The following is a 21,502-nucleotide window of genomic DNA, read 5'->3' on the forward strand; positions in this document are numbered from 1 at the left end:
GTCATGACAGAATTAATGATAACTGATGTTACCCATTTTTTTTTCTGATTAGATGCATTTAATCAAACTTTCCGCCTTCATCTTTGCATTACAGGTGAGCCAGTCACTAGTGATCAATGCCCAGGAGATCCTCCTCCAGTTCGGCAGCTATGCGAGATGCCCTGTCCTGGGGACTGTGTGCTGGGACACTGGGGTTCCTGGACATCCTGTTCCCAATCTTGCTCCAGTAAACACCAAGAGGGGAAACAAAGTCGTTCGCGTCTTGTTCTGGCTCTTCCTGGGGAGCGTGAGTTCAGTCAGATTAAACATTTGGTGTGTCTATTCATACACAGAGGCAATTTACACAAACCCCGCCCACCATTGTCTGATTGTGCCAGACAAAATTACAAAAGAAACACATCTGATAACAGGATCAGTAGTGTGGATTGAAAGCTGCTTTCATGCTACCAGCGACTTTATCTGAGTCCGAATGAGGCGGCGCGAATGACACGAATTGAGCGTTTTGAACGCGCGATTCGCGCGAATCGCTCAAGTTGAAAAATCTGAACTTTGGCGGATATTTCGCACCGCGCTAACCAATCAGGAGCTTGCTCTAGTAGTGTCAACAATGAGGAGAAAATCTGTATATTCATATCTGGTTCAGACAATATGATTATCACTGTGATAACATTAAATGACATGAAACACAACCCAGTCTCTTTTTGTTAAATGCAAGTTTATGTATGATCAAAAATACAAAAGTATAAGTAAAAGGTATAATAAGCTACACATGAAATAAAGCAAACAATTCACTCAAACATTCAAAGTCAGTGCTAGTATGCTAACGTACAACTGTACGTACAGTTATAGCCTAAAAATAAAAAAGTTATGAAACTTCACTTTGCCCTCAGCCTAAACGATTTGCCAGGGAACAAATTATAGATCCATGAGACCAAAGATCGGCCGTTACAAGACGAATTATAGCTCGAGACACACCACAGAGACATCAGAGCCAACGGCAGAAGGACTGGCCGAGGAAAGGTTGCCCTCGCCGGCGTTGACAAGCGCTGACCGCCGCTGATCCGCTGGAGCTCACAACTCCTAAAACGCCAGATAAAATGTTCAAATAGGCACTCTTTATATAAATAAATTATCGACTGAAAAAGTCTTAAAACTACGTTTTGTCACACATTAACAGTAGATTTTAACAAAAAAAGACATGTTAACACAGCCCATGTCAGCCATTTCTCAACGAGACAAGCCGGCTGGCAGAAGCCCCTCCCATGACGCGAATTCGCATCTGTTGTGCAGTGAATGTCACACGCGATTTGCGCGAATTTCACTCGCGAATGAAGCGAGTAAACTCAAAATGTTCAAGCGTCCACCTTTGCGCGAATCGCATCCGGTGTGAACGCCACATAAGACCTTCGTTCATCTTCGGAACACAATATGTTTGATGAAATCGGCGAGCTCTCTGATCCCTTCATCGACAGCTTTATTCAACAATTGAATCTCGTCTGTGCCAGTCTCCTCCGCAGTGCAGAGCTTCCTAGTTCGATGTCAGAACGGCGGCTCACCATTGGCCAATGCTGTTCACATGAGCACCACAAAACCAGCGTACAAACCAGTAGGGTGTCTGAATGGTATATGTTTATTCCTCTCATCCAACCACAATCAAATTCACTGTAACCAGATGGCGTGATTTATCTGGATAGTTTTTTTGTTAGTTTTTTTTTTAAAACGATGACAAGCTGGAATGAAAACAAGCCTAAATGAAATAGCAGTATCAAGGCTTTTTTTTAAATGTAAGGAGTAGAAAGTACAGATAATTGCGTGAAAATTTAAGGAGTAGAAATAAAAAGTCAGCTGAAAATGAATTACTCGAGTAAAGTATAGGTCATAGATTGTAAAGTATAAATACCCAAAAATTTCTACTTAAGGAAGGTAAGGAAATATTTGTACTTCGTTACTTGACACCTCTGGACGAGAAACAGCGAGTGCTCTTTGCAGAGTCAGCATGGCGAGTACACAGAGACATATCATAAATTATAAGAAAGTTACTGACTGCTAAAATTAACTTCTCCATCCAGCCTCGACACTCCACTACTATTGGTGGTCGCTAAAGATGATGTTATGCTTATGTGTCTTGTGAAATAATATTGTGACCACTCTAAGAGAATACATGTCAAGCACACAATGCGAAAGACAGATGAAAACATGTTGGAAACGTAATGTTTGTTGGAATTGTTGCCGAAAAAAACTTGTCGAGATTCTTTCAGTTTAATTATTCACAATGCCTCTTTTTTTAAATCTCTAGACTCTGATTTACTCTGAGTCCAAATCTCTAATCCCCATTTCAAAACGTTGTTCTATTAGTCTTTGTCCTGTCATCCCCAGGCATGTTTCTTTTATGCAAGTCCCCATAAATATGCTCTTTCCCATGAATTATACATTCTTCCTTTATGACACACTCATCAAGGACATACCCCCTATTTGACCCCTCAAGCACATGGTCCTTTGTCCTTAAATATGTACGTGCATGTGTGTGCGTGCGTGCGTGTGTGTGTCTGTGGTGCAAGTATATACCCTATGTTATGAGGACAAAATGTCCCCACAAAGATGGCAATATCAGAAGTCCTTGTCCGTGTGGGGACATTTTGGTCCCCATGACAAAAACAGCTTATTAATCACACTAAGTGATGTTTTTTTGAAAATGTAAAATAGCAGAAAGTTTTCTGTGATGGGTAGGTTTAGGGGGTAGGGTTAGTGTAAGGGGAAAGAATATGCCGTTTGTACGGTATAAATCCATTATGTCTATAAAATGTCCCTATAAAACATGAAAACACAACATGTAGTGTGCGTGCGTGTGTTTGTGTGTGTGTGTGTGTGTGAGAGAGAGAGAGCGAGAGAATGCATGTGTCTCTGCGTGTCTTTGTGCGGGTGTGTGTGTGTGTGTGAGTGCGTGAGTGAGTGTTTGTGTGAGCATGTGTGTGTGTGTGTGTGTGTGTGTGTGAGAGAGAGAGAGTGATAGAATGCATGTGTCTCTGCGTGTCTTCGTGCGGGTGTGTGTGTGTGTGTGTGTGTGTGTGTGCGTGAGTGAGTGTTTGTGTGAGCATGTGTGTGTGTGTGTGTGTGTGTGTGTGCGTGCGCGTTTGTGTGTGTGTGTGTGTGTGTGTGAGAGAGAGAGAGTGAGAGAATGCATGTGTCTCTGCGTGTCTTCGTGCGGGTGTGTGTGTGATTGTGTGATTGTGTGAGCGTGTGTGTGTGTACGTGTGTGTTTGGTGGTGGTTGGGGGGGTCATGAAATTGATCTAAAGTGACAGTGAAGACTTTTACATTGTTCCCAAAAAAAATCAAGTAGCACAACCGTTTTTTCAACACTTTTCTGAGCACCAATTCAACATATTAGAAACATTTCTGAGGGATGACACTGAAGATTGGATTAATGGCTGATGAAAATATATACAGTTTTATTACAATTTTAAACTGTAATATTTCACAATATAAATGTTTTACTGTAGGTTTGATTAAATAAATGTAGCCCTGGTGAGTATAAAGCCAGGGACACACCGGTCGGCCGTCGGGCAACGTCGGGCCGTTTTTGTGTGTTGGCCGACTTCCGCACGCATCGTTGGCTCTAGTCGGACACCATCTGGGTTTTTTTGGCCGATTCAACATGTAGAATTGGCGACTGAATATGCACAACTAATAATTATGTAAATATATATTTATACCCCTGACACACACACACACACACACACACATATATATATATATATATATATATATATATATATATATAAATATGTGTGTGTCATTTAAATATTATGTAAAAAAAAAAAAGAAAGCATTTATATGCAGAATAATATATGAATATTGTGAAAATACACAACTAATAATTGAGTTTAATGACAGATATGCCATAATGCCATATTACAGTTGCAGTTATAAATAAACAGGTATAGGATATTAAAAAAAAAAAATCCTTAACTATTTTTTTTGGTTATAGATGGAAAACCATGTCCTCCGGCTCCTGAGCTGGAGCAGTGGAGACCCTGCGGCACGCATCCATGCACAGTGTACTACTGGGATACTTCACCTTGGCATCCCTGTATGCCAAACACCATCACAGACGAGAGTGACGGTAACAGCACAACTCAGATGGAGAATGATGCCACCTGCGGCACAGGGGCACAGATGCGCCAAGTCACGTGCAGGAGAACGGGGAACGGACACGTACTGCCAAAACGGTAATGAAACAAAATCTTTCATCCAGAATTCTGTGTGGACTTCTATGATGATAATCTCCATTTCAATCATGTCGTGACTGTACTTCAGGTGTCCTGAATCCTCTCGTCCTGATTTGATACGCTCTTGTCCTTTACCTTGCAAAACTGACTGCATCGTCACACCTTTTAGTGAATGGAGTGCCTGTCCCTCTTCCTGTTTATCAGGTAAGCACATATTCCACATGTCCTAACCATGCATAACTTGAAACGCTTTATGTATTTTTCCTATACTGTTATCATCCTAGCTTCTTTAGTGAATGCCACTGGCCCAAACCAGTCCCGTCATAGGATCATTATCCAGAGACCTGCTAACGGAGGTCAAGAGTGCCCAGACACTCTTTATGAAGAGAGAGAATGTGATCCATCTCCTCTGTGCCCAACTTACAGGTAAAGAGAGAAATGGTTTCATCATTTAAATGGGAAATGTTGAACTTAGCCAGTTCATTTGGAATGTATAGACAAATGAATTGAAATAAATTACTGAAATGTTGACTGTTTTAGTGATGACGTTTCAAAAGTCTCTTATGCTCACTGAGGCTGCATTTATTTGATCAAACATATACAGTACAATCTGTAATATTGTGAAATATTATTACATCTTAAAATAACTGTTTTCTATTTTAATATATTGTAAAATGTAATTCATGTGATGGGAATACTTTCTTTGATGAAAAGAAAGTTCAAAAGAACAATTTATTTTTTATTTTTTTACATTATAAATGCAATTACTGTCACTTTTGATCAATTTAATGTGTCCTTTTGGAATTAATAATTCATTTATTTAAAAAAAAAATCTTACAGGGTTCGTACAAGTTACTTAAAGTAATTGGACTTTTTGAAATTTAAGTCCCAGAAAACCTATAAAAACAGCCATATTTTCCAAGAGGTACTTACTTGAGTTATTGAAATACAATTTGAAATTAGTGTTCAAAATCAGTCACAATTAATGCTGAAGTCCGTCTGAGATATAGAGCCATTTCTCATGGCTATGAGCCATTAGGTACCATTCTTCGTGAAGCACATTTGTGAGGTCAGACACTGATGTTGGACGAGAAGCCCTGGCTCGTAGTCTCCACTCTAATTCATCCCAAAGGTGTTCTATCGGGTTGAGGTCAGGACTCTGTGCAGGCCAGTCAAGTTCCTCCACACCAAACTCGCTCATCCATGATGGACCTTGCTTTATACACTGGTGTGCAGTCATGTTGGAACAAGAAGGGGCCATCCCCAAAATGTTCCCACAAAGTTGGAAGTATGAAATTGTCCAAAATGTCTTGGTATGCTGAAGCATTAAGGGTTCCTTTCACTGGAACTAAGGTGCTTTCACACTTGGTTCGATTGCCTGGACTGAACCTGAGTTTGATTGCTCCCCCCTCCCCCTGCCCCTGCTGGACTGTGTTCATATTATATTATTTGGTCTGAACCGGGGTGTGTTTGTGTCATCAAAGCAGCAGCTGTTTACCCGGTTGCTTAGTAACGGCAGCGAGCGTGAAGACGGTAAAATGTTTGGCGTTGCTCACCTCACTTTTATATTTTTGTTTTTTAACCGTTGGTTTTGTTTCCAAAGCTTCAGTATGTAATGGCACTTGCGTCTATCTGCCGCGAATGTACTGCAAATGCTATAAAGAACGCTGAAGGTGAGCAGAAATTAGATCTACAGCTCTCCGCTTGCAGTCACACTCGCCAGGAAAATGAGTGAATCTCACACAAACACACATTTTTATCAAATCATACGTCATTAATAATGGTTCACTTCCGTGATTTAGTACAATTGCATTCACATGAACCATACCCCAGACCGCCATTTTTTCATCAAAGTTTGGAGGTCTGTAGCTATTGACTTCAGCGGACTGTGCGCCTCAGCATGCGCTGACCCAGCTCTGTGATTTTACGTGGCCTTCTACTTCGTCGCTGTTGTTCCCAATTGCTTCCACTTTGTTATAATACCACTAACAGTTGACCGTTGAATATTTAGTAGTGAAAAAATTTCCTGAATGGACTTATTGCACAGGTGGCATCCTATCACAGTACCACGCTTGAATTCACTGAGCTCCTGAGAGCGACCCATTCTTTCACAAATGTTTGTAGAAGCGTCTGCATGCCTAGGAGCTTGATTTTATACACCTGTGGCCATGGAAGTGAATGGAACACCTGAAATGAATGATTTGGAGGTGTGTCATTCTTCAGGTCAATCATATATTCATGGGAAAAAAATTTAAATGAGGAAACTTTATTCTGTCATAATTAACTTGACATCAACTTGTATACATAAATGCTAATCGGAATATGATTTTTTGTTTAGTTTTAAAACAAAACTTTAAACCGCATTCATACAATTAGGAAAAACAATTAAAATAAAAATGAATGAATATAAATCTTTACAACATACCCTTTAAAACTAGTTATAAGAAGAAAATAGCTTAAGAAGAAATAGCCAATTATAACAAAGCCATGTGCTTTGTTATAACATGTGGTGTCACTCAATTAAAACGTGCTAATGTGTATCCCTACTAAACGTTCCAACAAATTACAAAATGTTTATAAGATGTAACTGGATATAAGCCAGACACTGCAACATGTTTTGTGTACACGGATGTTTCCTGGCAGATGGCAGCTCCACCGCTGGCATCAGTGCGTTCTGGTACCTGATTCGGTGAGGCAGGCTGTGGGTGGGCCCGCAGAGGCATGCGGTATTGGCCTAGAGACAAGAGGTAAGTGACAGATTAGGATCTCTGTATGATTTAAAGTTTTATTAGGAAAGTTCTGCGAAACCGGGGTTACTGTAGGACGATAACTTATCTTAGCTATTCAGAGGGACTTCTGGGCTGCCTGAAGGTTTCTTTCTGGCTATTTTTCTCATATTCCCGTCTTATAGAAAGTTGTCAAAATGTCAGAGAGGACACACAGCGTAGTGTGACATCTGACATCTGTGTCCCCCAGCCGTTTTAAAATGCCCTGCTGCTACTTCATGTAAATTTAATTGCAAGTGCTGGCCTATCAAGACTCAGCAGGGTTCCTTTCAAAATGCGCTTTGCAGTGTATGGGAACACATTCTGCCTGTCACTTTTGGAAAGTGAGACAGGGTATTTCTAAGGAAATACATTTTTGTAAAAGTATTTGTACACTTTTAAGGTATTGAATGTTTTGGCATTATTTACTCACCCTTGTGTCATTCAAAATCTTTTTTTTCTATGGAGCACAATTTTTTTTTTGAAGAATACGTTTGACCGTACAATGTCCGTATGAAACAACACTGGGCCCCTTGACTTTCAATGCAAGGATGAAAAACCAACATTTTTCAAAATATCTTCTTTTGTGTTTCATGGAACAAAGAAAGAGGGTGAGTAAATGATGACAATTTTCCTTTCATCACATTAAATCAGTGGTTCCCAACCACGTTCCTGGAGGACCCCCAACAGTGCACATTTTGGATGTGTCCTTTGTCTGACACACCCACATCAGGTCTTGGAGTAGCTACTAATGAGCTGATGACCTGAATCAGGTGTGTTTGATTGAGGAGACATGCAAAATGTGCACTGTTGGGGGTCCTCCAGGAACGTGGTTGGGAACCACTGCATTAAATGAATGTTTTGTTTGACACAGGGTTACTATAGTTAACTGAAACTAAAACTAAAAGCTAAATATGAACAAATTTAACTTATTTTCATTTAGTTTACCTGAAATAACTAGAGCTAAAAATAAAATGCATAAAAACTACACAGACATATTTTTTAAAAAGGACAAAAGCACACAACAAAGTTGCTAAAACTTCCACAAATGGAAAATATAGAAATAAAAACTCCCCCTGTAGTCAATAATTGTACCCCTTAAAACTCATCTTTGATCACCAAAATGACAATAAAAAAAAAAAAGTTAATGCCCTAAAATAGCTTGAATGTAACTCTACACCCACTGCATGAAAACACTGAAATCCGGCACTATCCGGGCATGGTATACTCCTGTGTAATTAGATGTTTACCGGATGTATGTGGGAAAAAGCGGATCAGAGTAACACGGAACAGTATATTTCCAGAAAAACCCGGAAACCTCACGAATGCGGACGTATACAGGAATCCGTGAAATTTCACGGACATATACAGCTGAAACACTGCTGGGTGTGCTAGGACTGAAGACTGTTAGGTGTGAAGAAGACCTTTCATATGTTAATTACTGACACTAGTGCTGGCTGTTCTCAGAGGGAGGGGGGGCAGGGGAGGATTGAGGATTATCTCTGGTCTACTGTAGGCTACAGCAAACAAGCTTTTTGTACAGAAAAATAAGTAAAATTCTTTAGGCCCTGAAATACCAAACGGACATAAAAAAACAGCAATGACTAAAGCCGACTGTGGGGTTTGCTCACGTCACCCATGTCTGGGCCAAACCATCAGAATGGTGTGTCAAGGGCCTGCATGAAAAGAGTCTCTTAATCAAATAGTTTTTATAAAAACAGTACAAAATAAAACACCCTGAACAGTCACAAAAACATCTGAATATTTAAATTAAGGAATTGAATGGAACAAATAAAGGAAAACGAACCAAACATTTTAGAATAGCACAAATTTATTGTGAAGTTTTACAAATTGCAGTTAATAACAATAACATTTAATAAAAAGGAATGTACATAAAAAGGAGTTGAAATGTGAAATAAAAAAAATAGCTTTAAAAACACCAAAACCGGATATGCTCAAAAAAAAAAAAAAGGAATTAAAAAAAAAGTTTAAAAAAAACGCATGGGGCTACATCTCAAACATTGTGCAAATGGGAATTATGACTGATACCTTTTCTTTTGTCTGACTTAACTGCACAATTGATGTACTTAGTACACATCTCCCTGCAATACGTTCCACAGGTAGGAACGCTGCTGCACAATCAGTCTGTGTGCCCTGCAAATTCCATACCTCCACAGGGTTCCCAAAGAAACGTCTGTCTGGATGAGGGTGCAACCATGTAACCTTTGCAACAACATGCCGTAGAGTACATGTGTTAGTTTTTACACTGATTATAAAAAATCTCTTAATGATTCCAGGACGCAGCTCTGCATTTGGGTCTAGGACTGGTTCGTCAAAGCTGGATTCACTAGCACACCACTTAGCAGAGACACAAGCAGATCTTTCAGCTCTGCAATTATTAATAGAAAGTGTCACTCCAAGACTCTTAACTTTAGTGCAAGTCTTGGCCAAACGTGCCACTTGGAGGACACAATTGGTAGGATATATTTTATGGTACATTAATAACAGAATATCCCGGTCAGATTCTTCAAGCACAACATCCTGGAATGGGGATAATGGCTCAATATTTTCAACATCCTCTAAAGAAAGTGTTTCAGATGAGAAGTAGCAATACTGTTTTATATACAAAATGTCAGTGGCACCATTAAGAGACATGGAATTATTTTTTTTGTCTGTTAGGATGTTGATAAATTCATCACCGAAATCGCAAGGAAATGGCATTCGTAGCTGTTGGTTCTGCTGAAAATGCCTCATGATTTGAACTTCAATGTTTCTGTTGTTATTATGATACTGCCCTAACATTCCATTGAACCGTTCAAAAGAAAAGCACCAAAATGAATAGACAGGTCCATAATCTAAAATGCAGTCTTTCAGATGTAAATGCAGATGCATGTTAGGTGTGCATTTCAATGACCCATAGAGAGCAACAAACTTAGACAAAAATGTCTGTAGATACCCGTCAGCTACTTCTAGCCTGTCTCTGGAGATAACTCGCGAGCATATGATTATGCATGCTTGTACAAAGTCAGACCACATACAATAATGCTGGTCTTCAATCAGCCCCTTCAAACAAAACAGAGAATATATAGTAGTCCAATTTTTCCACTGATGAGCAGTAAATCCACTAAATCCAGAGGCAATTTTCCGAGGAATCCTTCCTACATCCTGAGGCACCTTCAAAGAGTCTATTCTTCTCTGTATTTCATCAAGTTTTTGGGTGCTTAAAACACCAAGCTCAATCCACAACCTGAATATGTGCCTGGCTGTTCCAAGAAGCAGATTATGCATTGGATCAATAACTACAAATCGTATAGCATCGTAGTACTTGAGTTGAAAAAGTTCAGACCATCTTGCACCATACTGAGCTTCAAATCTTTTCTGGGCTGCCTTGGTTGTTGCCTTCTCAGTCATTTTAGCATACCGCTTATGTTCCTCTGAAGTGCGTGGGACCCATGAAGAACGCTCAAAGCCAGAGAAGTCGGTTTTTCCCCCGAATGTTGTCTTCTTGAATGTTTTGAGGCATTTGCTGCATCCTATAAAACACAAATAACAGGGGTGAATGGATACATACATATAAATGTATTAAAACACTATCTGTGTGGCACAATAGAAGAAAATTTACCTCTTAATGCTCCATGGCCCACAAAGCCACCACACTTGCGGGAAGCTGGAATGTCAGATGAAAGGCAGAGAAGAGCAGCTCTGTACACTTGGCATCCCAAGAATGAAGAATCCATTATGACAACTCCCTCCCACAGTTCACGAAGCTCATCAACCAAAGGGTCAAGATAAGTGTTAATGTTGTTCTTTGGCTCTGTGGGTCCTGGTATAACTCCAACTAAAATCAAGTTCTCCTCCTTAAAACGTTCCTCGCGTGGCAAATTCAAAATCACCAAATATATGACCCCAACTGAATATGGGGAATACTTGAATGGTTGATACCAATCAAGGTTCATCATGAGAGCAAAATTGTTTGGTTGTGCTAAAAAAGGCTGACCGTTAACAAATTGAAAGTCTGCCCAAATTTGTCCATCATATACATCTGCCATCACAGAGTTAGGAATTTGTCTTTGTCTCCATTCCTCACACTTTTTTAAAAAGCCAGGCCTTTTTACGAAGGTCTCTAAAGACTGAGTTACTTTCTTGTAACAATAGGTTTGCTTGGGGTACAGATATTCCTTGCCATTGAAGTTTATCATCTTTTTCATTAATAGAGTGCCACATTTCTTCCTCAAGTTAGATGCCTTGTGCGGATGTTTGTAGAATGGAACATATCCACATGTGTTACTGGTTGCTGAACCATTCCTGGTGATATGGAAAGACTCAGAAAGTGTATATGTTGTCTTACACTTGGGACAGACAGCATATTCAGTGAAGTTGTCTCTGTTTATACTGGTATATTTTCTCAGTGAATATAAAGTCTTGGGAATCATACCAGCAAAATTGCTAATTGCATCAACACTGAGAATATTTCCAATGAGCCACATCAATTGTCTGAGGCATAGCAGCAGTGCAGTGATGGCATTGTCTGAAATGTTGAACACTGCTTGCCAGGTTAAAAGCATCATTGCTAATAGCTTTACAAGTAACGGAGCAGAGCTGTCTCCATTGCCATCATCTTCTTCAGGTGTATCATCTTCAAAATCCAAATGTTCACTTTGCTGGTCATCTGTGAAGACTTGCTCTTCATGGTCACTGTCATCATCTGAAGATGTTTCACTGAGCTCCAAGAAAAGCCTGAGCTCATTGCAGTCTTCTTCTGAAACAATAATAAAGAGTAATTTATAATAAAGTGAAAATAATAATATAAGTGTAACATAATACACATATATCTGTGTGCATTAATTTAAATGTGAGGAGCCTTGCCTTCAGTAATAGATGATAAATCAAGAAGATCTGCTGAATCTTGGTTCTCATGTAAATGCATGGTTTCTTCAAATATGCAGAAATCACCTTGCTCTTGGTCTCCAATGTCCTCTGTAACAATTAAAGAACAATACAATGATGTTTAGCTACACACAAATTTACATCCACAAGCTAAACACAAAGATTTAGTTTAAACAGTTAAACATCACAATACCAATTTGATTAATAGCTGCAGCTATGCATACCTTTGTCTAGCATATCTTAAAGTTATCAGCCTTTCACATAAATCACAGGTTAAGTATCATGCACTTTACACTACATCATCACGTGTATGGGTCATGATGGGCCATAGAAACGTTAATGGGCCATTCATAACGGTTTATCCAAATACCTTTTAGTTATTTTTATGAATGGCACATGCATTAATGTTCAGCAAATACAGCTATGGCCAAATTTGCAATAAATAAAAAAGTTACAATGTATTAACAAGACTTATACTAAAAAAAAAATACCCCCCCAAAAAAACACAAACTTACTACATTCTGAAAACAAGCAAATCACTAAATTAGTTGAACGTTTATTTTGTGTTAACTCTGACCAAAGCAGATCATGGACAAATACATGAACACCAGTTTAATGTTGCACGACATCAGTAAAGATATAAACCAACTGCTGATGATCATTATCTTATTTTACTTGTCATTTGGTTTTAGATTCCAAAAAATGTTCAATAACTTACCCAAATGAATACCAGCATCATCCAAGTCCAAAGGTCTCATTTCGGGTGGATGAAGTTCTTTATCACATGCACTCGCTTCCAACTCTGTGTCGTGATTTGTCGCAGCTGTAATCCAAGCTCCATTGTGAAAAAAACGTTTTTTGTGACGATAAAAATGTGTATGTGAAACATTCTCGTTGCAGTGGTCGCAAAACCGCCGAGCTCTCTTTCTCGTATTATTATCAGCAGGTGATTGTCCTTCCATGTTGATAGATAATATATCTAGCATCATATTTGTTCACCAAATTAAATAGATACACCTGCGACGCGTCATACCGAGGGCGTGGTTTGAGTGGTGATTAGCAAGCGAACAAACACGCTGCAAAAAGGGGGCGTTTTGAGGTTTGAAATCCACCACTCACAATAAAGGTGGTGACGTAATGGAGGTGCAACCAATAAGGTTAGTGCATTGCTTCAATCGCGCGAAAAATACGTTAAAACCTCAGCATTGTTTGCGGAAGTACAGAGAACGGATTTTTCTTTTTGGTGTTTGGTTGAGGCTAGGAATCATTCTTTTAAAACATATTTAATATGGCGTGTAAAAGGAACCTTAGTTTTTCTACTCCACTGAACAGAGGCGGACAAGCAGGCTCAAGCCCAAGCCCAGTCACTGTGAACGACTTGATGAAGCAGTTGATCTCCGGCCAGAATGCTTTATCTCGTCAGCTTACTACTGTGATGGCTGCACAGCATGAACAGGCTGATCTTCTCCGAGAGGCTCTCCAGCGTCTTGATTCTCTTGAGCAAAAGTACGAGCAGCGCGGACTAGAGGAAGAGCCTATCAACGCTGTGAAAAGAATTAAAAGGGCACGTAACGTGAGCATTGCGGTAAGTTCAGTTATTGTTATATAATGTGTCTGTAAACCAAAGTTGGCTTGCAGTTAGCCAGATAACGTTATGTGTTTTGTCTCTAGCGGTTACTGTGATGGCCATCTTATGCAAACTTGAAAATGTTGTGGTTCTTGCAGATTGTGAATCCATTTAAACGCATTTTAATTTCGAACTTTACAGGAATCTGTAAGGCGCCTCCACAATTCAGAGAACAACCCGCACAAATACGATCCACAAACTGGGTAAGACTGCTTTTTGTATACTGTAAATGTTAGGTTAACCTACTACTAACGTTATATGGATTTGAAATGCCAAAACCTAATTTAATTAATTATAACTGCAACTTTTCCCCCCAGAATAAATTCATCACACAACCTGGCTGTGACCACTTTCCTCTTTGAAGAATTAAGGACAACTTTTACAGATGTTGACCCTGAATGTGTAAAAGGTAATTGTAAAGATTTTGTAGTAATTATTATGTTAAAAATTATATATATTTATATTTACCACGTGTCCTCTGTTTTACTAACTTTTATTGGCATTATTCATGATTTATTTAGCAGGTTGCAAGACATATTTTGAGACACTGAGGAGGAAGTATTCTTTGGCTCAGCCTGAAAAGGCCCAAAAAAGACTCACTATAAAGAACATGGCAAAGAACCGTCAAAGAAAGAGACGGGTAAGTTAAGAAACTGGTTAAGCATTTTTTTTTCTCTTCAGGAAATAATAGGATTTTGTAAATATTGTGATTAAACTTTACCTCATGTAAACCCAATACTTTGATCAAATCTGAGTGTGACATAACCATACGTATTAGTAAATAATGAAAATTGCATGTAAACTGGAGTGAAGAGTTCTGCTCATGTTATGTGAACATCTTCCTGCGATTAAGACCTTACTCTTATTATACATAGTTGCATTATTGGTGCACATGTAAACACAGTCTGTGTTTTAGTGGTTAAATTACTCTCATGTTTTGCAGTTGCTGGAGACCAGGTCCAGGGTTGTACAAACCAATGCAGAAAGAGACCTGTGGGAGACCGCAACAATAGAGCAGATGTCTGATGAAGACGATGATGTTGTTGATGGAAGGCCAGTGTGGATGGTGAGGTCTCCACCAAACAGAACCACAGAGTTGTCTGCGCTCTGCCAAGTGCTACAGACCAGACTAGAGGCTGACCCACGCTACGCGTCACATCACCAGCGCATCATGGCAGTCTGAAAAATGCTAATTGTACTTGGCCGTCTTTTAGATGTGTGTTTTATTCACTTATATTGTTTCCCCATTTATTAATCCATTAATGTATGTTTCTAATGCTCTTTGGAATGTTCTTTTCACTTATTTATATTGTTTACTTAGAACATTTACGTATATTATATGCACACTTATTTCTGATACATTTCTGGTTCTCATTTAACATTGTTAACTTGGTGTATTTATTCCATTTTTACATGTTCCTTTATATATACACTGCATTTTATTCCTTTACATCGTCGTCCTTTTAAATGCACCCCCCCCCCCTCCATTCATTTATGTATGTTTACAATGCTCTTTGGAATTTTTTTTTCTCACTTATTTTTATTGTGTATATATTGTAAATTATAACTTTTTTTTTTAGTATACTGGCATGTTACCCCCTTTTTTTCATGCCTTTCATTTTAACTTTTTTTTATATAGTTGTATTGTTTATTTGTTCCTTTTAAATGCCCTTGTTATTTTTGTATACTTTTTGTTCTTTACATTTTTCATCCCTTTTAAATACATTTTGTTCTTATGCTTGTTTATAATGCTCTTTGGAATGTTGTTTTTTTTAATTATTTTTTTTATATACCTTAATAAATATTCCAGATTTTCCTAAATTGTTCTTTGTATGTATTTTTTCCTTTGGGGGGAGAGGGGGGTGGGGTTTATGGTATATATATATGAGCAATATCTGCATAGCTCATCTATAACCAATCAAATCACTATGCTATAAGGCCTAGGGTGGGCTAAGTTTTAAAAGTAACCAATAAAGTCACATTACTGGGTTTTCAATGTGTCCTGTCCTCCAATAGCAGTCTGGGTTTTGGGAGTGGTTTTAAAAGAACAACCAATCCAGTTTGAGTTGAAAGACCAATAGGGGGTGGCAGGCAAAGCTGCTCAGAGGTGTGAAAATGTCTCCTGAAAAAACCTGATGGGATTACTTGCCATGGCAACAAATGGCTGTAGCATGGGAGTATACGGCCACAACATACATCCGATTTGGTACCATTTCGGATGTATGCGGATATATACAGATCCATGGAATTTGATCTATCCGGCCAGGATACTCCTGGATTCTTCCGAATTTCAGCAGTGTATACAGGAGTATACTGGTCCGGATACACCTTTTTTCATGCAGTGACCCTTGCTTCATTTAGTATATGCGGATTCATGAATATGCAAATTAGCCCATTCGCTAATTAGACAGCTGCCTTCTACTTCACATTGACGGGTTGGTTACATATTTGTGACGTAGAGACAGTGGTTTCAAACCGTGTTTTTGAGAGTCTTTGCTAAAGTGCAGTTTTAAGGAGAAAATACTGAGCAATGGTGTGTACTTGTGAATTTGCACATGGTTTGTCTTAATAAAAACACCACATAGACATATAAACAACATTTAAAAGCTTGATTTTCATCACAGTATAAACTTTAATAGTGTCTGAATGATACTAAAATAACTCTGGTTTGACAGTGTCCAAAATATTTTATACTAGTTTTGAACAGAATAACCATTTTTTCTTTGCCTTTCTCTCTTTCCTCTTTGTCGTGTTTGCAGAGGTGTTGTGTGTTGGTGCAGATGATTCTCCAGGAGATATGACAGACTGCATGAGGTGGGCAGGAGTGATGCCCGTCCCGGTGAGGGAGTGCCGTGTGCCATGTAGAGACGAATGTAGCTTCACCTCCTGGAGCAGATTCACCCAGTGTCATGGCTGTGGAAGTTGGCGCACTCGTACCCGATCTCTGATAGGTAACGTGTTAGCTGACTTTATTCTGATTATCACAGTGTTTTCTGAAAGCACACACAGCATCCAAGCTCCCTTTTTGTTCAAACTCTCAGGTCGCAGTAAGAAGCGCTGGCGATGCCAACAGGAGGAGTTGTTTCCTCTCCTGGAGAAAGAAGCCTGTCCTTGTTCTGAATTTCACACCAAGCCTCAAGGTCCCTGGTCTTCTTGTTTGCTCTCACCAGCAAAGAATATTGCTGGCCATCCTTTCATCCAAGGAGTTTCCCACCAAAGCCAAAAGACAGTCCAGGACTGGCAAGCTCGGAGGAAGAACCGCGAGTGTGGGCACGGGAAGCGCTACAGAGCTCTTGCCTGTCTGGATCATCTGGGAAAACTGGTGGAGCCAGATCTCTGTAGCAGCCCTGGTGATGTGCTCTTCAAACATAATTTTTTTTAAATATTGTAAATGTATATATGTATATATATATATATGTATATATATATATATATATATATATATATATATATATATATATATATATATATATATATATATATATATATATATATATATATATATATATATATATATATATATATATATATATATATATACACTCATATACTGTATATACACACAAAATATTTCGGTCTAAATTTAAGTTTTATGTATTTGAATTACATTACAATTTTCCATCCATTTGGATTACATAGTTTTAACATAAACAAACTAATAAACTTAATGTGATTCATATTTGTCAGTCATACGTAAATTAAATAGGTACGTTTTATGGAATAGTACACAGCAAAATGCCTATGATAAATTAACACTGCCTAGTGTTCATGTGTGTGCACACTACAGAATTAAAGTACCATTGAAGCAGATATTCAGATATTAGACTCTGAATGAAATCAGTGCGTCAGGTCACTAAATAAAAACCATCAACACGTGACCATATTTTCTCTTGACTTTTGTCCCATAACAAATGTATTTTATATACACACACAGTTACAGCAGTCATAGAAAAGCTAATGTTATAAAGTCAAGTGTCAAGAGCCCAACTAAAGCAAACACTGATCTTGATAATGGTAACTACAAATGAAACTCAATAAATCATCATCATCTAAACCTCTGTTAATCTCAATAAGAGCTTCTCAAGATGAATGACAGAAATAAAGTCAAACTAGTAGCAATGCGTGAAGCTGGTACTGGTGTTTGTGGAGTTGTTTAATCTTCCTCTGCTGAGATCTTCAGAGATTGAATGTCTTTTATCTTCAGTTGGTTTCGGCTGATTCTCTCTTTCTTTTCTGTTGTATATTTATATTATATTTATATTTAGTATATCTATACATTTGGCAGACACTTTTATCCAAAGCGACTTACAGTGCCCTTATTACAGTTGTTGTTTCTCTTTCCTTTAGTGATTCTGCTCATTATCATCAGGTGTTCATCATTAATGCTCAATCATCACTTAATTATCTCATTAACTTCAACACTGCTTCAATGGTACTTTAATTCTGTAGTGCGCACACACATGAACATTTTTTTATTTTAAATGAATATTTCAAACTAATATTAAATATAATGTTTTATTGTTTTATTTTATTGCCCTGGTGATGTGCTCTTCAAAAAAAGGACATGTACATGTTATATATATATTTAACTTTTAAACTTAGATTTAAATTTCCTTAACGCGTTAAAATAATTGAACGCAAATAAATTACAGAAGTACGTGAAACTGTGCCATTAACATACTTTTCGTCACGCAGTTATTTGATCTTAGAAGCCGGGAGATTATCACAATCACACTAGCATCTACAGCACCTGTGACCCTGGTAGGAGGACATTTCCATTCTTTAACCCAATTCTGCTTCTCTGCTTGTGATCAGGCCATTTTAAGCTGTTAAACTCTGGGAAAGTGTTCAGTGATCCAGTAATCAAATTCATTCAAACAGTCCAAAACAGCGCTAATGCAAAGAAAGCCAGGCTGATCACATCAGATATATCAGAGAGAATAGAGACTCACATCACGTTTTTGTTGGTGACTAACACTAACAGCAGTCGTACAATAAGCGCGTGTGAGTTTGTTATATCGATGCGCAGAGAATGTGTATGTGTGTATACTGAGCATGTGTGCCGCATAGTGAACAACGTTGTTGTGTTTAGTAATCGTAGGTTTATGCCGTCAAAGCGGATGATTTAGGAGTTTTTTTGCCGTCAATCTCGTTGTTGTTGCTCTGTATACATACTATACACTGTGAATTCTGTAACTTTTTTTTTTTTATGTTTTTTGTTTTCATGGGTGCTTAGGTGTGTATACATTTATTATATAATATAATTATATGGACTCCTTATATTTGGTTATTTGGTGTCCTTTTGGAGTCTCCAATGATCCCCGAAGCTTGCAGAAAATACAGTTTTGTGAGAATCACCCTTCAATCTGATTGTTTACTTTGGATATAGCACATTATGACGAAATTAATGGGTTTAATAAGATAAATGGCGTATGCTTAATTTCCCGATAAGTGTGCGATTAATCGCACCTTTGTTGTGATTAAATGTTTTAATCTATTGACAGCCATAATACATATACATACAGATCAGGCATAACATTATGATCACCTTCCTAATATTGTGTTGGTCCCCCTATTGCTGCCAAAACAGCCCTGACCTTTCGATGCATGGACTCCACTAGACCCCTGAAGGTGTGCTGTGGTATCTGGCACCAAGATGTTAGCAGCAGATCCTTTGTATCCTGTAAGTTGCGAGGTGGGGCCTCCATGGATCAGACTTGTTTGTTCAGCACATCCCACAGATGCTCGATTGGATTGAGATTTGGGGAATTTGGAGGCCAAGTCAACACCTCAAACTCATTTTTGTGCTCCTCAAACCATTCCTGAACCATTTTTGCTTTGTGGCAGGGCGCATTATCCTGCTGAAAGAGCCACCTCCACCAGGGAATACCATTATATATATATTTCAAACTAATATGAAATATTATTTTTTATTGTTTTTTTTACTATTATTATTTATACTATATATTAAATGTATCTCTAAGTAAGTGTCATGTATGCTGTTATGTATACAGGTTATGAAGAGGAAGTGTGTTATGTGCCCTGTTTTACGGACTGTAAGCTGAGTGAGTGGTCAGATTGGTCCGCCTGCAGTGCCTCCTGTGGTGGGGGTGTAAAAGTTCGCTCTCAGTGGCTACGAGAGAAACCTTTCAATGGAGGTCGACCCTGCCCAAAACTCAATTACAAAAATCAGGTGAGAATGATTTTTCACTTAAATATTTTTTTTATTGAGGGAGGTTACGTTTCTTTTACATTATTGATATTGTAGTCCAAATAAGACAAGAGTTGTTCTAATAACTAGCATTAGATTTACAATTGACAATGACAGAGTTCAGTCCATTCAGTTCCACTAGCCTAGAGAAAAAATCACATGCTGTACACATGCACACACGCTTAAATTATGTGTTCATATATTCATGAATAGTGTTTTTCCATCTTTGAGTGGGAGTCACAGAGGACCAGACAGTGTGTGTAAACCTACTGTATAATTTATTATTCATCTGGCCTGGCTTTGGGGGTCTTCCCCAGCCTGTCCACTTTCAGCTGTTTCCACATTGTTTCTCAACTACACAAGACAAGACTGGAGAGGATCAAGACCTCCGGGGACTGAACCTCTTATCCCCCCAGCTTTTTGCTCTCGCTTCCTTTTATTTCACTCTCTTTATTTTATATTCCATCAGGGCAGGTCAAGCAACATTAAAGTTTCATGAATCTGAACTGGAGTCAGCAAGCATTTCCTTCAGCTCAGTTTCCCTCATATAAATGAACCACTAAATAACGAATCTACGGTGGGGGCAAACATCTTTCAATAGAAACTAATAGAAATCCTTTCCTTTCCCTTTTTCATTTTCCGTTTTCCTATTCCTCCTTCCTTTCCCCATTACTTTCCTCTTCCTTCTTACTTTCATTTCCTTTTCCCTTTCCTTTTCATTCCTTTTCCCAATCTTTAAATGTCCTTTCTTTTTCTTTTCTTTCCTTTTTCATTTCCTTTGCTTTATGTTCGCTATCTACTTTTTTTCAAATTCCGATTTCATTTATTTTCCTATTTCCTTTTCCTTTACTTTCCTCTTTCTTTTTTCCTTTCTTTCCAAATTAATCAACTCTTCCTCTTTCTTAATTTGCTTTTCTTTATGCATTTGTTCCATTTTCTTTCCCCTTTCTTTCCTCTTCCTTTCCCCTGTCTTCCCTCTTTCTGTTCATTTCCTCTCTCCATTAATTTCCTTTTCCTTTCATATCCTTTTCTTTATGCATTTGTTCCATTTTCTTTCCCATTTCTTTCCTTTTCTGTTTCCATCCCCATTAATTTCATTTTTTTTCCTTTCCTTTTTCCCATGTTTTAAATTTCCTTTCCTTTTATTTCCTTTCTTTCCTTTTTTTAATTTCCTCTTTCTGTTTATTTCCTCTCTCCATTAATTTCCTCTTCCTTTCATATCCTTTTTGTTATGCACTTGTTTCATTTTCTTTCCACTTCCTTTTCTGTTTCCTTCCCCATTAATTTCATCATTTTTTTCCTCTTAATTTCCCTTTATTTATTTTTTTCATTTCCTTTTATTTACTTTCCTCTTCCTTGCTCTTTTCTTTCTTTTCCTTTACTCTCTCCATTAATTTCCTTTTATTAATTTCCATTAATTTCCTCTCATATCCTTTTCTTTATGCATTTATTTTAATTTTCCAATTCCTCCCCCTTCCCCTGTCCCCATTATTTCTATTGGCTTTGTTTTCCTTTATTTTTATTTTTATTTCGTTTCTTTACTGATGCTTTTCCTTTTCTTCCCATTCACCTTTCCTATTAATATTTCCTATCCCCTTTTATACCCCCCCCCCCCCATGTTCATGTTCTGCTGATATGAACATCTACAAAGGCTCAGGTGAGTACCCTAGAGAATTGTGTGTGTATATAAGATGTTGTCCTTAAAAGTGTGTGCCTGCATGTATAAATATTAGCATGTTATCTTTTTTTCTGCACATACTTTGTATACACAGAGATGCACAAAA

The 21,502-nt window shown here is 38.1% G+C and overlaps 3 protein-coding genes across 3 annotated transcripts in view; 2 read left to right on the plus strand and 1 right to left on the minus strand.

Annotated features, from left to right (window-relative positions):
- thsd7bb (thrombospondin, type I, domain containing 7Bb) overlaps positions 1 to 21,502 on the plus strand; it is a 127,553-nt gene that overhangs the window by 87,187 nt on the left and 18,864 nt on the right. Inside the window, exons 10-17 of the mRNA XM_079844379.1 lie at positions 95 to 286; positions 3,988 to 4,228; positions 4,317 to 4,432; positions 4,522 to 4,654; positions 6,872 to 6,975; positions 16,267 to 16,458; positions 16,549 to 16,857; positions 19,522 to 19,700. Of these exons, the coding sequence (XP_079700505.1) occupies positions 95 to 286; positions 3,988 to 4,228; positions 4,317 to 4,432; positions 4,522 to 4,654; positions 6,872 to 6,975; positions 16,267 to 16,458; positions 16,549 to 16,857; positions 19,522 to 19,700 (1,466 nt within the window). The remainder of the gene's footprint in view (positions 1 to 94; positions 287 to 3,987; positions 4,229 to 4,316; positions 4,433 to 4,521; positions 4,655 to 6,871; positions 6,976 to 16,266; positions 16,459 to 16,548; positions 16,858 to 19,521; positions 19,701 to 21,502) is intronic.
- LOC307143125 (uncharacterized protein) lies at positions 8,720 to 12,638 on the minus strand (the record flags this gene model as incomplete). Its single annotated transcript, XM_079844430.1, has 4 exons — positions 8,720 to 10,526; positions 10,616 to 11,752; positions 11,860 to 11,970; positions 12,599 to 12,638. The coding sequence occupies 4 exons, from the start codon at positions 12,636 to 12,638 to the stop codon at positions 9,001 to 9,003; spliced, it is 2,814 nt and encodes a 937-aa protein (XP_079700556.1). The 3' UTR covers positions 8,720 to 9,000.
- On the plus strand, positions 13,101 to 15,325 carry LOC307143095 (uncharacterized protein C14orf93 homolog). The gene is made up of 5 exons (XM_079844380.1): positions 13,101 to 13,465; positions 13,649 to 13,710; positions 13,825 to 13,916; positions 14,029 to 14,147; positions 14,451 to 15,325. Exons 1-5 carry the CDS (start codon positions 13,169 to 13,171, stop codon positions 14,688 to 14,690), a joined length of 810 nt encoding a protein of 269 aa, XP_079700506.1. The 5' UTR covers positions 13,101 to 13,168; the 3' UTR covers positions 14,691 to 15,325.

The sequence above is a fragment of the Gobio gobio genome (assembly GCF_949357685.1).
Source record: "Gobio gobio genome assembly, chromosome: 19".
In the NCBI taxonomy this organism is placed as follows: Eukaryota; Metazoa; Chordata; class Actinopteri; order Cypriniformes; family Gobionidae; genus Gobio; species Gobio gobio.

What these genes read in the sequence shown, in the direction of transcription:
- LOC307143095 (XM_079844380.1), top strand. Translation starts at nt 13,169, where the DNA reads ATGGCGTGTAAAAGGAACCTTAGTTTTTCTACTCCACTGAACAGAGGC. An exon ending in CACGTAACGTGAGCATTGCG is followed by an intron (nt 13,466 to 13,648) that starts GTAAGTTCAGTT and finishes CGAACTTTACAG; the next exon opens with GAATCTGTAAGGCGCCTCCA. An exon ending in TGACCCTGAATGTGTAAAAG is followed by an intron (nt 13,917 to 14,028) that starts GTAATTGTAAAG and finishes TGATTTATTTAG; the next exon opens with CAGGTTGCAAGACATATTTT.